Source organism: Drosophila takahashii, chromosome X, assembly GCF_030179915.1.
Source record: "Drosophila takahashii strain IR98-3 E-12201 chromosome X, DtakHiC1v2, whole genome shotgun sequence".
In the NCBI taxonomy this organism is placed as follows: domain Eukaryota; kingdom Metazoa; phylum Arthropoda; class Insecta; order Diptera; family Drosophilidae; genus Drosophila; species Drosophila takahashii.
This window is the reverse complement of record NC_091683.1, coordinates 1,862,999-1,878,782: the sequence shown is the minus strand read 5'-3', so window position 1 is coordinate 1,878,782 and position 15,784 is coordinate 1,862,999. Positions and strand designations below refer to the sequence as shown.

General features: G+C 42.9%; 3 protein-coding genes across 6 annotated transcripts; 2 read left to right on the top strand and 1 right to left on the bottom strand.

Annotated features, from left to right (window-relative positions):
- The first annotated feature begins 178 nt into the window (after positions 1–178).
- Positions 179–6,607, top strand: ssx (sister-of-Sex-lethal). 4 transcript variants are annotated; one of them, XM_070219240.1, is made up of 7 exons: positions 179–305; positions 875–1,026; positions 1,100–1,483; positions 1,608–1,715; positions 1,777–1,958; positions 2,883–3,547; positions 6,308–6,607. In XM_070219240.1, exons 2-7 carry the CDS (start codon positions 964–966, stop codon positions 6,367–6,369), a joined length of 1,464 nt encoding a protein of 487 aa, XP_070075341.1. In that variant the 5' UTR covers positions 179–305; positions 875–963; the 3' UTR covers positions 6,370–6,607. The 4 variants fall into 4 exon arrangements, with proteins under 4 accessions (XP_070075341.1, XP_070075343.1, XP_070075342.1 ...); XM_070219242.1 differs by lacking the exon at positions 6,308–6,607 and adding an exon at positions 5,365–5,487; XM_070219241.1 differs by lacking the exon at positions 6,308–6,607 and adding an exon at positions 3,647–3,785.
- On the top strand, positions 6,521–10,200 carry AMPKalpha (AMP-activated protein kinase alpha subunit). The gene is made up of 3 exons (XM_017143109.3): positions 6,521–6,661; positions 6,781–7,088; positions 8,194–10,200. The coding sequence occupies exons 2-3, from the start codon at positions 6,810–6,812 to the stop codon at positions 9,679–9,681; spliced, it is 1,767 nt and encodes a 588-aa protein (XP_016998598.2). The 5' UTR covers positions 6,521–6,661; positions 6,781–6,809; the 3' UTR covers positions 9,682–10,200.
- Positions 10,201–10,204: 4 nt separating this feature from the next.
- On the bottom strand, positions 10,205–12,286 carry LOC108058409 (thioredoxin). The gene is made up of 2 exons (XM_017143111.3): positions 11,928–12,286; positions 10,205–10,669 (listed from the first exon to the last, which is right to left on the bottom strand). Exons 1-2 carry the CDS (start codon positions 12,117–12,119, stop codon positions 10,373–10,375), a joined length of 489 nt encoding a protein of 162 aa, XP_016998600.1. The 5' UTR covers positions 12,120–12,286; the 3' UTR covers positions 10,205–10,372.
- Positions 12,287–15,784: the final 3,498 nt, after the last annotated feature.

Below are 15,784 nucleotides of genomic sequence, written 5' to 3'. Positions count from 1 at the left end.
TATTTAAGCTTTTTTAGTCTGGAACAAAACCAATCTACAAGAGAAAAGCTATGCTAAAGCTTTTCTTAGCCATGAGCACAACCGATTTTTCGGCCTATCGACTTGTCTCGCACATGCGCTCAGACCACTAGTAACTAGCAGTAGTGCTGTGAAACTATCGATATGGGCGCCATCGATACTAGCGCCCCACTCGATAGTTCCATATCGATGTTTTCACCAGCTCTATAGCGACCTTAGCGTTTCGAGGAAAAAAAACACAGAAACCGCTGTTTTTCGGTGCAGTTTGTGAAGCCGTTTGCTGAAAAGTGAGTATTGTCGCAGGCCGAGTGCCGTTTTCCTGCTCGCCGCTGGTTTTTCCGAGCCAGTTCGCCGTTTTCCACGTTTTTTTTCCGTTTGTGTTGCTTTTTCAACTGCACGGTGCCCCAAGCCAACTACTGTACGAGTGTGTGTGAGTGCTGGAGTGCGCAAGTATGGGTGCACTTCGTGTTGGTATAGTTTTCTTTTTTTTCCAGCAGAGCAGGGTTTTTTTTTGTTTTCTATTGGGTTTTCCCGGGCATCCAAAAGTTCCGAAATCGCGAGTTCAGAGGGGGGTGCATCTGCAGCGGGCAGTGCATCCATTCCAGCTAATCTCGCGCCGTCTCCTTTGCTCTCTGATGTACACACACATATTCGGCTTTTTGCCGAGAGGAGCAAAAAGCAGCAGCAGCGGCGCAGCAACAGCGACGCAACAGCGGCGCAGCAGCAGCAGCACTGCAGTTGCGGATGTTTTTCTCAATCCGCATCCTGCAGCCGCGCAAAACGGACGAATTTCGCTCGCAAAACTTGCACTTGTGCAGCAGCCTAATTGATTTGCCCTCTCTTTCTATCGTTGCAGCTTGTGGCGCGAACTGCGACGCAAAAAAAACGCATTAAGAAGCCCCGAAAAATAAACAGGAGCTAAATCGCCTTGAAATTGTAGAAAAGATGTCCAATTCGGAGAAGATGCAGGGCCAGGAGCACGACGACGAGCAGTCCTCTGACATAGAGGTGGATTTTTCCTTCTAATTTTTCCCTCTGAATTTTTCTAAATTTTCCTGAATTTTTTTTTCTATTTTTAAAGGAGTCCGCCGACAATGTGGGCCGCGATGAGGCCACCGACGAGGACGAGGACAGCAATGGCCATATGCAGCAGGAGGAGGATGCCGATGGCGATGGCGATAATGATGGTGATAACGATGGTGATGGCGACCAGGATGGCCAGGATAACCAGGAGCAGTCGGGCGACGAGGACGGCCAAAACAACGGGCAAAGCAACAACAATGGCTCGTCGCAACAGCAGCAACATCAGCAGCAGCAACAGCAGCTGCAGCAGCAAATGGATCGCACCAGTGCCACCAATCTGATTATCAACTACTTGCCGCAGGACATGACCGATCGCGAGCTGTACAATCTGTTCAGCGGCTGTGGGCCCATCAACACCTGCAAGATAATGCGCGACTTTAAGGTGAGCAATTAGAATTTTACCTGGTTGCCCAGGGCAACCCCAGGCACCGAAAGGCACCTGGATGAGCTGCTGCACGTCACAGTTATATACACAGCTTTAACCACCCATGCCTCCTACTTTTCAGACCGGTTATAGCTTCGGCTACGGCTTCGTGGACTACAAAACGGAGTCGGACTCGGAGGATGCCATCCAGAAGCTGAACGGCTTCTATGTGCGCAACAAGCGTTTAAAGGTGGGTGTTACTCCTCCTGATTGCCGCCCCCTAATAATCCCCATTTCGAATGCCCACACAGGTCTCGTATGCCCGACCTGGTGGTCAGTCCATCAAGGATACCAATCTGTACGTCATCAACCTTTCGCGGAACATCAACGACGACATGCTCGACCGCATCTTCTCGCCCTTCGGCCTCATAGTCCAGCGCAATATCCTGAGAGACAAGCTCACTGGACGCCCACGCGGCGTCGCCTTTGTGCGGTGAGTATTGAGTGATGATAGATGATACACATAAATAAATAGGTCAAAGCACCCGAAACCGATTCCGAATCCCGAATCATAGGCATCCAGGGTGGCCCAGATTTTGAATGATTTAGTATAGCCAAAGTGATAATTAAGTTGGAGCAAATTGCTAATTTACTACAAGTGTGAAAAAAATAGAAAGAAATTATTTATGAGTTGATGATACATTGTGTTCTTTGAGTACTAATCTATATTGTGTAGTAATGTTATCGTGTCATTAATTTTAGATGTGCTTATCTCGAAATGTATTTTTTTAAGTGCCATTATGTGTTATTTAAACTTGTGTACTTAATTTACACTTGTGCTGATTCTTTTTCAACCAACGAATTAGTATTATAATGTAAAAACTAGCCACAATTTTTCAAACATCAATGTTTTTCTAAAGTTTTAATATAAACATATTTATAATAATTTTTTGAGCTTTAATTTGGTTTCCTTGAAATCATCAATATTATCGATACAATATTTTGAAGATATCGAAAATATCGATATTTTCTAGTTCTAAATTAAATGCAATTTAAATGAGTGTTAATACATTTTTTATTGGAGACTTCAATGTTTATCTGATGTTTTATTAATTTTATTTTATTTTTCCTTAAAATCATCAATATTATCGATACGATATTGTGAAAATATCGTAAAGATCGATATTTTTCAAGCTCTAATTTAAATGCCATTTAAATTTGTGATATTGCATAGAAAAAGTGTTATTATTAACATGCATTTGATATTATTCACATAATAACAAACTGTAGTATATAAATATCAAGTTAATAATATTAATATTTATTTAATTGAAGTGTTAGATTCCCAAGCTAGTTAATAAACTAAATAGTAGAAAAAGCCCCGTATTGATAGCAGATCTTTCTCTCTCATTTGCAGCTACAACAAGCGCGAGGAGGCCCAGGAGGCGATCAAGGCGCTGAACAACACGGTGCCCGAGGGCGGATCCCAGCCGATTTGGGTGCGACTCGCGGAAGAGCACGGCAAGGCCAAGGCCGCTCAGTTTATGAATCAGATTGGCGGCGGCAACGGTGGTGGTGGTGGCGGTGGAGGCCCACCGCACATGGGCGGCGGACCCGGCGGACCGATGCCGCATCACCACAACAACCACCATCATCACAACAACCACCATAATCCGCATATGCCGCCACACCATCATCAGCAGCAGCATCCGCACCAGCATCCGCACCACCATCCGCCGCTGCACCACATGCAGCAGCATCCGCATCATCCCAACAATCACCACAACAATCATAACAACCATCATAACAACAATCACAACAACCATAACAACAACAATCACCACAACATGGGTGGTCCGCATCCGCATCCGCATCACATGCAGCAAATGCACCACCCGATGGGCATGAACATGGGCATGGGCGTGAACATGGGAATGGGCGGCATGGGCATGGGCATGCCCATCCATGGAGGAGGTGGTGGCAACGGCGGCGGCGGCGGAGGCAACAACAACAACAATGGAGGCGGAAACGGCAACGGCGGCGGCGGTGGTGGTGGCAACTTCCACCACATGGCGCACAGAGGTAGATCAAATAGAACAACACGATCTCAAAAACCGCATCCATATAACCATGCACAGAAATTTATTTAAACGCCATTAATTTCTTTACACGATATACTAGCTGCATCATCTCACAGGTGAAGTAGTGTTCATGCTGCCATTGCCGATTTGCAGCCGATTCCCAATCAGCAATTGCCAGCAGCCGCAACGAGCAACAACTTGCAGCAGATTCCGATTCAGATTCAGTACGAAATAGCACCACCACCACCGCTAGTAAGCCACCAGCAGAATGATAGCTACAATGAGATATTATACGATAATTCGGACTACCTAGTGCCGGTCTACTTCCCAGTCGTCCCAGCCTATCCAACGGCCATCTCATCCTCCTCGTCTACTCCTTCTGTTTTGGCCGTGTCTGTTCCAATTTCTGACTCAACAGAGGAAACTACTAGCGTAACTGGCGGCTATTTGAATTTCTACAACATCAACGGAGATCTGGTCAACTCGATCACCTACTATGACACGGCCAACGGAGATTTGTGTGCCCTGGGCCTGGTCTATGTGAGCTATCAGGCGGCGGAGGAAATGCCAGAGGATGATGCCATGGAGGCCATGACTTTGATAGCCCAAATGAGCAGTGCATCGCTGGCAGATGGAGGCGAGGAGGGCGAAATGGTCGATGGACAGCAGCTGTATGGTGGCTTCGAATAGAAGAAAAAGATATATGCCAAAAAAAAAAGCTTAAAAATTGAACAATATCAATATATCTCTCGCTCTCTATGTGAATGTATGTATGTTGTAATTGAATATATATGTATATCCATCTCAGAGAGCCAGGATCGATCGATCGGTTGAGACTATACTATATAAACTATATTTACTGGCCAGGAATAGCGAATCGCAAATGGAGGCAATACGGCAGGCATGAGCAGAAACCGAAAGAACACTATCACTATCACAAGATATTTTAGCCAAGCAAAGTTGATGATGCATAGCGTGTAATAAGATGTAAGAAATAATGTTCCAAAGTACACAAGCCCCACACAAAAAATCCCCAAAAAAAAACCCAGAACCCAAAATCCAAAACCCAAAACCACCCACATTATATAAAGACGGTCGGAGTCAAATTTTATGATACAGATTTCGCGATAAAGATATAATAATAATATTACATGCACTAAGATGCGAATTTCTAAGTAAGAAACAATTCCAATGGATTTGTATGAGAGGAGCATACAAAACACACAACCCCCAAATGAGAAAACCAGCAAACCAGAACGGAAACACACTTAACTCACTTAACCCTAGAGTACACACTGCATGGACGACTTGGACGGATACATAGAGATGATGACATACGGAGGGATTTATAGAGATCCCCACCATATAGAGACAATGGACAGCGGACGGCTTGCTCTAAAAATAGATGGTTAATTTGTAGACTTTTAAGAAAACCTACAGCAAGAAGAAGGGTTCGTTCGGCGGCACTTGCTTTTTACTAAATAATAAATAAATTATTGATGTATAACCAACAACAACAACAACAACCACACTCTACACTACACTAAACAAACAACAACTATATATTAGAATAATATATATGAATGTATAAACACCCGATTTGCCGTAAACCTCCAACAAAAACTCGACAAGATGATCGCTGAATAATGAAATAAACTTGAAATTTTCCAACCAGCATATAACCGGTTGGGACCCCGAAAGTCCCAACGTTTTTTTTTTATATCTTTATATATATATTCATGATATCTCTAAACGTAAATACCTAGTCTCGTAGCATTATTATCATCTAGTTATAGGTAATCAACCATTTTTTTTCAGACTAAACTTAACGACTTAGCGCGAGAGAAAGAAAGAAACCGAAAAATACATGTATTTAAACTTTAAAATTCGAAGTTGATCGAAGTTAATTGATAATAATAAACCTAAAACACACAAATCGAATTCTTGAGCCTGCGAGCGAGACGGCACGATGGCAGCGTCAGCGAAAGAGAGCGAGAGAGAAGATCGAGTACAGATGCGAAGTACAGTCAGCACAATGCAATATAGCTAGCAGTACAGTGCGGAACGAAACGAAATGAAACAAAACGAAAGGAGAGCTTACAGTTGATATTATTATTGATGTACATTGATGTGTTGTTTAGGCTAAGCAATAAAATAGCCAAATGTTTGTTTTTTCGCTTAGCTAAATATCCACATATATATTTACGTATTTACACAAATATATACTATACTATATATATTAATTTGTAGACCTTAAGCGGGCCTATTCGAAAGGTGAAACCAAGGCGCTGTGGCAACCTTTTACTATAAAAGAAAAAACCAAAAAACTTACAAATTTAGACATATACACACATATTTGTGAACAAACTGAACTTTTGCGATAAAAAAAAAACAAAAAAAAACTATGAGAATTTTTAGGGCCGTATTCTTGATAAAATTGATATTTGAATAATGATTGTACACCTAACGACAGACACTCTAAAAGTTTAAAAACACACACAGAAAGACGGTGGTATTCTGCTAGTTCTGCTAGCTTTATAATACTCCTTCGATATTGATCTATATTGATGTATTTTCAGTGTCCAAGCCCAAGAGCGCTATACGAAATCAAAAATCGAATCAAGTTGGTGTAATAAATGTGTGTTTTAATCACAAGGCCGGCATGTTTTCCCTTTTGAATTGGAACTAGGCACACTGACTAGGCACTTCGCTCGCTTATGGTCTTAAACAATTAAATGCTACTGATTAATGTGAAATTTAGTTATGTTTTACAGAATTTTCGAATTGCGCGCCTGCCCGGCTGAGCAGACCTGGCAACCCTAGACGATATCGACTATCGATAGGCGGCACACTGGAAAGCGTGAAAGAGACGGGGCGCGAATCAGCTGCGCCTGGAACGAGTGTTGTTGGAAGAGGCACTGGCACTGGCACTCATTGTTGTTGGAAGCGCCAGCGCCTTCCAATGTCAATTAAATAAGCAAAAAAAAAAAAATTAAACGCAACGCGAAGAAAAGCCAAACCGAAAAACGAGACGAAACAAGCTTGAAAACCAGGAAGTCAGCACATCACACATAGACTATCGAACATCCAACTGGGAAGAGGTGGCAAACGTAACGTGAGTTCTGGGTTTTGTTCTGGTTCTACGCAATAAACGATAACGACGACGACGACGACCTTACCCTCCCTGAATACCACCTTTCCCCGTTCCAATATTCCACTCTGCCACCCTTCCAGCTGTGGAGCACCCCTAGGATCTGGCTGAGATGCCCCAGTTGAGGGCAGCGGCCGCTGAGGCGGTGGCCGCCGGCAGCTCCAACGGCCAGCCGCTGGTGAAGATTGGCCACTACCTGCTGGGCGCCACCTTGGGCACCGGAACCTTCGGCAAGGTGAAGATCGGCGAGCACCAGATCACCCGGGTCAAGGTGGCGGTCAAGATACTCAACAGGCAGAAGATCAAGAGCCTGGATGTCGTGGGAAAGATTCGTCGGGAGATCCAGAACCTAAAGCTCTTCCGTCATCCGCACATCATCAAGTTGTACCAGGTGAGCAATCCTACAAAGTATATCTACGATATAAAAATGATGTCTGCAATTCCGAAATGTAAACATTTCGTCATCATCCTGGGCAAAAAATTAGAAAAGCAAAGGGTTCGGGTTCGGGTTCCCATTCCTGAAATCACCACAGAAACTGGGGCACTAGTTTGCATTCGCTATATGACAAGGCCGTTGTCCAGAAAGACAAACAAACATGATTAGAATAAACAAATAACCCAGGAAGTTGGACCTTTTTAGGGAGACCGAAGTGGGGAATACCCTGACATAGAGATTGCTTTTAATAGAACTTTAGAACTTATTATGGGAATGATTTAGATCCATTTTAGTTGGGTTAGATTTAGGGTAAAAAAAAAGTCCTAAAAAGATCAAGTTCTAGAGTACATCTTTTTTGATAAAAAGTGTTTTATAGATAAATATGTATAACCCCTAAAAGTTCTGAACTCATCACAGTGTATCTTTGAAAACGGATATCTTGGGAGCAATAAATGCCATCTATATAGAGATAGAGACCCTTTAAATCGATGATTTATTCATACATTTAAATATTAGTAATACAAAATATTAATCTTTAATAAACCCTCTGTTACCTTATGGTTTTAAGATGGCATTGGATAATATTAATAATAATATAGATCTTAAAATAATATGTATAGTAAATATTATAAGAAGTATATCTTTAAAAACGGAGATCTTGGAAACAGTAAATGCCTTTGATATAGAGATACATTTAATACATTTAAATATTAATAATTATCAGTAATCTATATTAAACCCTCTGATAATAATAATAATATACCTATAGATCTTAAAATAATATGTATAAAAAATATTATTATAAATACATCTTTAACAGCGGAGATCTTGGGAACATTAAATTTATTTGATTTATTAAAACATTTAAAATTTAATAAATATACAAAATATAAATATAATAATAAGATAGCATTGGTTAATAATAATACTATATAAATCTAATATAAATATAATATAAAATCTATAATAAATATTATTATAATTATACCAGTCTTATTAGTAATAATAATATACATTTTATTTTATTTTATAAATATTAATACTCCCTGCTACTTCACAGGTCATTTCCACGCCCTCGGACATCTTTATGATCATGGAGTACGTGAGCGGTGGCGAGCTATTCGACTACATCGTGAAGCACGGCAAGCTGCAGGAGCACCAGGCGCGCCGCTTCTTCCAGCAGATCATCTCGGGCGTGGACTACTGCCACCGGCACATGATCGTGCATCGCGATCTGAAGCCCGAGAACCTGCTGCTCGACCACAATATGCACGTAAAGATCGCCGATTTCGGACTCTCGAACATGATGCTCGATGGCGAGTTCCTGCGCACCTCGTGCGGCTCCCCCAACTACGCCGCTCCGGAGGTAATCTCCGGCAAGCTGTACGCCGGTCCCGAGGTGGACATCTGGTCATGCGGCGTCATCCTGTACGCCCTGCTGTGCGGGACGCTGCCCTTCGACGACGAGCATGTGCCCACGCTGTTCCGCAAAATCAAATCGGGCATCTTTCCCATACCCGAGTACCTCAACAAGCAGGTGGTCAATCTGGTCTGCCAGATGCTGCAGGTCGATCCGCTCAAGCGGGCGAATATCGAGGAGATCAAGAAGCACGAGTGGTTCCAGAAGGATCTGCCCGCCTACCTATTTCCCTCGTCCATCGAGCAGGACTCCAATGTGATCGATACGTACGCGGTGGCCGAGGTTTGCACAAAGTTTGGGGTGAAGGAAACGGAGGTGCATAACTCTTTGCTGAGCGGAGATCCTCATGATCAGCTGGCCATTGCCTATCATCTGATTATTGATAATAAGCGCTTTGCTGATGATGCCGCCAATCAGATTAATGAGATCAATAACTTCTTTGTGGCTGGCTCGCCACCACCGCCGCCGCCGCCGCTTCCTCAATCGACGATGCAGCAGCAGCAGCAGCAGCAGCAGCAGGATAATCATGCCCCCTTGGCCACTGTTACCGTGGGAGGCACTGCAGCCAGCTCGGGAACATCTACTCCCGTACCGCCTGCTTCTTCTAGCGGCACTCCAAGCAGCACCATTCGTCCGCATCCCGAGCGAATTGCACCGATGCGCGAGAGGCAGCTGGCCATGTCGGTGCAGAACTCGGGAGGCGGCGCCTTTCCCGAGAAGACGGCACGTGGCGGAACGCCCATCAAGCGGGCCAAATGGCATCTGGGCATCCGATCGCAGAGCAAGCCGAATGACATTATGCTGGAGGTCTACAGGGCCATGAAGGCCTTGAGCTACGAGTGGAAGATCATCAATCCGTATCATGTGCGAGTGCGCAGGCAGAACGTAAAGACGGGCAAGTTCTCCAAGATGTCGCTGCAGTTGTATCAGGTGGATGCCAAGAGCTATCTGCTGGACTTCAAGTCGCTGACGAACGACGAGGTGGAGCAGGGTGACGACGTGATCATGGAGAGCCTCACGCCGCCACCGCTCAGCGTTTCGGGCGTGATGCCGCTGCAGCCGACGGGCCACCACACCATGGAGTTCTTCGAGATGTGCGCCGCCTTGATCATCCAGCTGGCGCGATGAGAAGGGAGGAGAAGGGATCTTCTCCTGAGGATTGACCCATGGAAGCAACACAAAAACACACAGTTCCACAGAGGAAAGCTATAGAATGGAGTTTGGGATGTTTTACTTGACTAGAATGCTTTTTGAATGTTGAAAACCTAAAACAGCTTTTAAACTTTAAACGATATTAGGATCCCCGACTTTCGCTTTCCTCTGTGCGGCTGTGTGATAACTAAATAAAGTGTTTTTTCGGAATGTTTGGAACCTATGTTGCCCGCTTTTCGCTTCCGGTTAGTCTAAGTTTTGTAGGTTTCGTTTCTGTTTCTGTTTCTATTTCGATATCGATTTCTGTTTACACTATATATATACAAATGTTGAGTTATTATTTTACCCCGAATCCCGAATCGGAAAACCATATGTGTACGTCTAACGATTTGTAATTGTAATCGGAGGAAGCAGCGCTTGTCTGGGGCAAGCGGGAGTTTTATGTATGCTGTATAAACCAAAACCACAATAAAGCGATCCATTAATATTCTAAAATATGTGAGTTAAAAATAGCCATAGTTAAGATTAGTTTTATTGCATATTAAAGTATTTTGTGCACACTCTCTTTCAGCATCAATGATTGCATTGCATTGTTTTTGCCTCGCAGTCTCCCGTATCGTTTCCGTTTTAAAATCATGACCTCCCAGTTCCAATTATGCTACTCCAACTACTGCTTCTGCTGCTGCTTCCGCTTCAGCTTGTCGATCAGCGTCTCGATGCTGTTGGCATCCACCAAACCGATGAACTTGTCCACCACGACGCCGTTCCGGAAGGCCAGCACCGCCGGCACCGCCTTCACCTCGAACGTCTCGACGAGATCCAGGTTCGTCTCCACATCGATGATCGCCACATCGATCTCGTTGGAGTTCTCCAGCAGCTCGAGCATCTTCGGCGTGAGTATCTTGCAGGGATCGCACCATTCGGCGTGGAAGTTCACGATCACCGGGTTGTCGCTGTTGATCACCTGGGGGATCAAATAAATTACAATTTAAAATGGGTTATAGTACAGGAATTTTATATTTTGGTCGATCTTTTACACCTGATAAAAAATATTTTTATAGCCAGGACATCTAAATCTTCGATTTCTATTTAAAGAATTTTCAAAATTTTCATCTTAACTCTAAAACTTAACTTTACTCTATTTTACCTAGGGGAAATTACAATTTAACATAAGTTTTAGTATAGGAATTTTATATTTTGGTTGATCTTTCACACCCGATAATAATATTCTTATAGCCAGAATATTTAAGAATTCGATTCCTAGCGATTTTGAATTAAGGAATTAAAAAAATGTTGATCTTAACTCTAAAATTTGCTTGAATTCGAATATTAAGAATTCTATTTTACAATATAGATATTCCGATTTCCACATTATAACGTCATACACATAACGTCATTTGTTTATGGCCTTACTTTACTTATAGACAATAGCGTCATGCCATTAAAATGGGGAAATGGATTTGAAGCTATAGAATTCGATTTGCCATGATTCATGTAGATGTGCCTGCAACGTATCTTACAATTTAATTTCTGGCACTCTTTGAGATAACTATATTTATTTTTTTAATAACTAATACTACTAAGGAAAGTATACAATCTGAAACTCATCTTATCTACCCTAATCCACCTGCAATTGATAGTCCGGAAAGTCCAAATATGAAGCGATATGCTGGCGGATCTCCCCTTTTTAGCTGGCCGAAAGGGGTTCAAACCGGTGTATCCAATGTTTTGGGCCTCATTTGCATACACGAGCCGAAAGAGCAACGCATATGCGCGAAACCAGGGGCGTATTTTGGTGGGGTTTGGGGGATACAAATTCTCCTTTTTTTATTTTAGGGGAAATCTTAATATATACCCCCCTAATATCCTGGATACTCATATGTATGTATGTATTTGGATACAGGTTAATTCCAGTGTCGTAGGCAGGGGGTTTTTTGTTAGTTATACCCCCTCTCAAAAAAAATCCTTAGCTAATTATGGTTTTCAAAAGTATGCTACAGAAAACTTTGTACTGAAAAACCCCCCTCCAGCAAATCCTGGCTACGCCCCTGTGCATGGATTTGGGATACAGGTTGTGGAATACCCCCTTTCCCTCCTCCCTCCCTTCCGGGAACGGAATCACGTACGCCAGCGTTGCAAGGTCATTTGCCAACCCCACCCCCCATTTTTCTTTTCCTCTTCCTTTACCCATTTCTCATTTCCATTGCATAATCCCGACTCACCTTCTGATCGAACTCGTAGTGATCCTTGATGACCAGCTTCTTGTGGAGGTGCTGCGACTGCGACAGGTACTTCTGGGTGGCCTTGGCCGCCTGGGGCGCCACCCTGTGGCAGCCACTGTGGGCACTGGTGGCTCCGATGGAGCAACAGGCCACCAGACGTGGCGCCAGCCCCTCGGCGGCGATCTTCAGCATTTTGCGGGGGGTGCGAGTGCGGAGGTGGATGTGGGTGCGGAGCACGGAACACGGCGATTCGCAACGATTAGATTGCGCTGCTGCTGCTGCTTCTACGGGGTGTTTAACTAGTTTTTCCGTGTGTATTACTGCGTGTGTGCGTTTAATGTTTGTTTATAAACTGCGGATGGGAATGCCGAGCGCTGTGCAACACTGGAGCAGCTGCGCGGCGTTGCCACCTGGCGGTAAACAACAGCTGTTTCTTAAAGTTATTAATTAAAACATAGGTAACTTTTAAATTAGTTTATGAAATAGCTGGAGAAATTAGGGAAATTTGTAAAAATTATTAAATAAAAAACAAAAGATTTTTCTAAATTTATTTATCATCTGTCCAACAGCTGTAAATCTTAAAGATCTTAATTTAAAAATAAGATAACTTTTAAGTTTTTTTATGAAATAGCTGGAGAAATTAGGAAAATGTGATACAAAGCATATATTAAAGAACACATTTTTAAACGTTATTTATTAACTAGCCAGAAACAATTGTGGTAACATTTTTTAATATTTATAAACATGTTTTATATTTATTCATTATATTTAATCATAAATGACATCAAAAAACACTAATTATTTTAAATGTCCCGGTAAGAATATATTTAATTATAGGTTACAAAATGTTTGAATTTCACCAAGAATCCTAAAAATCCCTAATTTATTAAATATTTTAACAGTTCTACGAAAACGATCTTTCAGATTTAAGAGCTAACTTCTTCATCGTTTGAACCTCGCGCCCTGTTCTCTCCTCCTTCCACGCTCTTCTCCCCCTCCCCTCCCCGCTATTCTTTTTTGCCCGTGCCGCAAGGAATTTCGTCGCAACAACAAAATCTGGCATTTGACGTCGCGCGTTCGCTCGCTTCGCCCGTTTTTTCTCAGCCGCGCTGCCGCCAGAACAGTAGTGTTGTTGTTGTTTGTTGTTTGTTGCTCCTTCTTGCCTCGTTTTTTTTCAACTTTTTGTTTGGTTTTTCGGTTTTTGAGAGAGTCGTCCTGTCGTAACGGCAAACGGTAAACGGTAAAGGTAACGGTAACTGCAAGTGTGCCACCCACAGGTTGAAAGTCGAGCTCAGCTCAGAGCATATGTGTGCGTGCGGAAAAAAGTGCTGCAGAAGTTGCGAGTACGGAATATTGCGGAAAAGCGGAGATTGTTGCTTTCCCGAGGAAGAAGAAGCAGAAGTAGAAGCAGAGTGAGTAAAAAAATCCACGTAATTCGCCATCCAATTCCAATTCCAATTCAATTCCAATTCAAGCTCTGTCTGCGTGTGTGAGTGTGTGCAAGTGTGTGTGAGAGAGAGAGAGCGTCGCCTTTTTCCACCCCAAGGAGCGCGCTTGAAAATCCAGATTGAAAACAAAAATCCAAAACGCGGTTTTGGGCTCTCGTTTAATACCCTCCCCTGGTTTTTCACTTGAAACGTGTTCCAGCTTAGCGATTTTGGGCGGCACAGCTGTTGGCTCTTCCTCTTCTCGTCCTCTTTACGTGCGATTTATGACATCAACACACGCTTTCAGCCCAAACACACACACACACGCACACACTTGGACCAAAGCTTTATCCTTAGACCAAAGCTCTCCTCGCTTGATTCGTGCTTACGGCTTCCTTTTTTTCCTTTGCCTCCTCCTTTTCGAGCGCGCTTTATTGTTGTTTGTGTTTTGTCCTCGACTTTGCCAGCATTAATTGTTATCGATTTATGGCGAAATGCCACTTGATGGAATTTCCAATAAATGGCGAGCAGGAAAACGGACACAAGTGAGGTTATGATCGTAAGCCAGAGTTGTATTCAACCAAATAAATTCAGAGTAGGCCTAGTATTTAACCCACCATAAAGTCGTCCAAAACCAAAGACTGCCTATAATCAAAACGGCAATAAAATACTAAAATACCTCTCAAAAAATTATTTATTTTATATTTCTTAAAATTTTAGGTTGGTTTATGTTTTTAAGCAAGTATGACCGTAAAATAACACACGGATACAGATACGGATAGCAGATTAATTAACGATTAATCAATGCAGAAAAAAGGAAACAAGTGAGGCTATGATCATAAGCCAGGGCTGTCATGAAGCAAATTAGTTCAGAATGAAATATGACTCCTATTTTTAAGGTGATTCTTTTGCTTTTTGAATGTTTCAATGTTTTAGTCTGTGAGATACATATATTTAAAAGAAAAATTCAAATTAGTAGGAATAACCTACTTCCCCTAGCTCTCGTGTTGATCAATTGCCTCCAAAAAGTGTACCCAAAAATAATGGAAAACTGAAAAACGAAAATTGGAAAAGCTGGCACACGGACGGTGGAGGAGGGGGAAAAGGAAACTATTATGATGATGCTTTGGCCTAAAAATAACACGCGCCCAGCAAACGTCTCATTTTTCCCGAGTGTGCTTCGATACCAGAATTCTTCAAGTTCCCCAAGCGATCTGATGATCTGATGTGCTGTGATCTGAATCTGAAACCTATCGTATCCCTTTTGGCACCTTGGAAATGGGGATTTCCGCGTCTAATTTTGGGCTCGTCTTGCGCAAGCAGGTTCTTTTCTGCTGTCTAGTGCCCAGTTTCCATTTCCATTTCCCCGATTTCCATTTGCAGCCCCATGCCAGGCCATAGACCCTCGAAGCCTGCTCTCTTCTATTTCTGATCCGGCTATATATAGAGCCCCGACTTCGACTTCGGCTTAGTTCGTCGGCTGGCAGGCGAAAGGTGGAATGGGAAGTTCAATTACCTTTAAATGGATTACACAAACAATCCAGGAGAGGGGCGGAAGCCTATATTAAACACAGGCACGCACTCACACCCCAGAACTCAGAACTCACAGAACTCACAGAACTCAGAACTAGATAAAGCAACACAAACAGAGACACAAAGCAGAGCAAAGCGATCGGGCCTCTGATCCCAATTCCGATCCCGAAACCCCTCCCGAATCCCCACCCCTCCTCGCAGCCCCCTGAGCCCCGGAAAAGCGGGAAAAGTGGGAAAAGGGGGCAGGGGCAGGGGCAGGCGCACTACTGCTCTGGCGATGCTGCCAAAAATAAATTTGAACTCAAATCGCAGCGTCAGGCGCGAGGAGGAGGCGAGGAAAAGCGAGGAAAAGCGGGGAGGTGGAGGTGAAAAGGCGGAAAGGCGGCTGCCAAGAAAAAGAAAAACCAACGCAACGCAAACCAATTCGCTTCCAAAGACCGGCCCATGTCGCTCTCTTTGGGCCTGGTAGTATATTAAGTATGTAGTAGTACGTCTACCCAACCAAATTCAGCCCTCTTCTCATCCCAACACTTGCAGAAAATATGTGGCAAATTCCAGATTTAATTGAATTAGTTTCCTTCTTGTATTGATCTGCAAGATAAGTACTTTCTTAACCTGTTGAATGTAAACCTGTTTTCAAACTGTCTTAATTTGGATCTATCAAAAAATGCAAAATATAAACTATTTTGAATTTGGACCGATCGAGTTAGGACGGAATATTTTTATGCAATTTTTTTTTAAAGAATTTTGATCACGGTTCAAACACTTGGTTGAAAAGTAAAAGGAATATGGTATTCAAAAAATATGGAACAACAATTTTGTTCTTAAATCCCACTGAAGAATGTGGTCCAATAATATAGACTCACAAATTGTTAATCAAATTGTGTTCAAATTTCT

Coding starts and splice junctions, on each gene's coding strand:
- AMPKalpha (XM_017143109.3), top strand. CDS start 6,810: ATGCCCCAGTTGAGGGCAGCGGCCGCTGAGGCGGTGGCCGCCGGCAGC. Junction 7,089..8,193: donor ACATCATCAAGTTGTACCAG/GTGAGCAATCCT, acceptor GCTACTTCACAG/GTCATTTCCACGCCCTCGGA.
- ssx (XM_017143110.3), top strand. CDS start 964: ATGTCCAATTCGGAGAAGATGCAGGGCCAGGAGCACGACGACGAGCAG. Junction 1,027..1,099: donor AGCAGTCCTCTGACATAGAG/GTGGATTTTTCC, acceptor CTATTTTTAAAG/GAGTCCGCCGACAATGTGGG. Junction 1,959..2,882: donor CGCGGCGTCGCCTTTGTGCG/GTGAGTATTGAG, acceptor TCTCATTTGCAG/CTACAACAAGCGCGAGGAGG.
- LOC108058409 (XM_017143111.3), bottom strand. CDS start 12,119: ATGCTGAAGATCGCCGCCGAGGGGCTGGCGCCACGTCTGGTGGCCTGT. Junction 10,670..11,927: donor ACTACGAGTTCGATCAGAAG/GTGAGTCGGGAT, acceptor TTGATCCCCCAG/GTGATCAACAGCGACAACCC.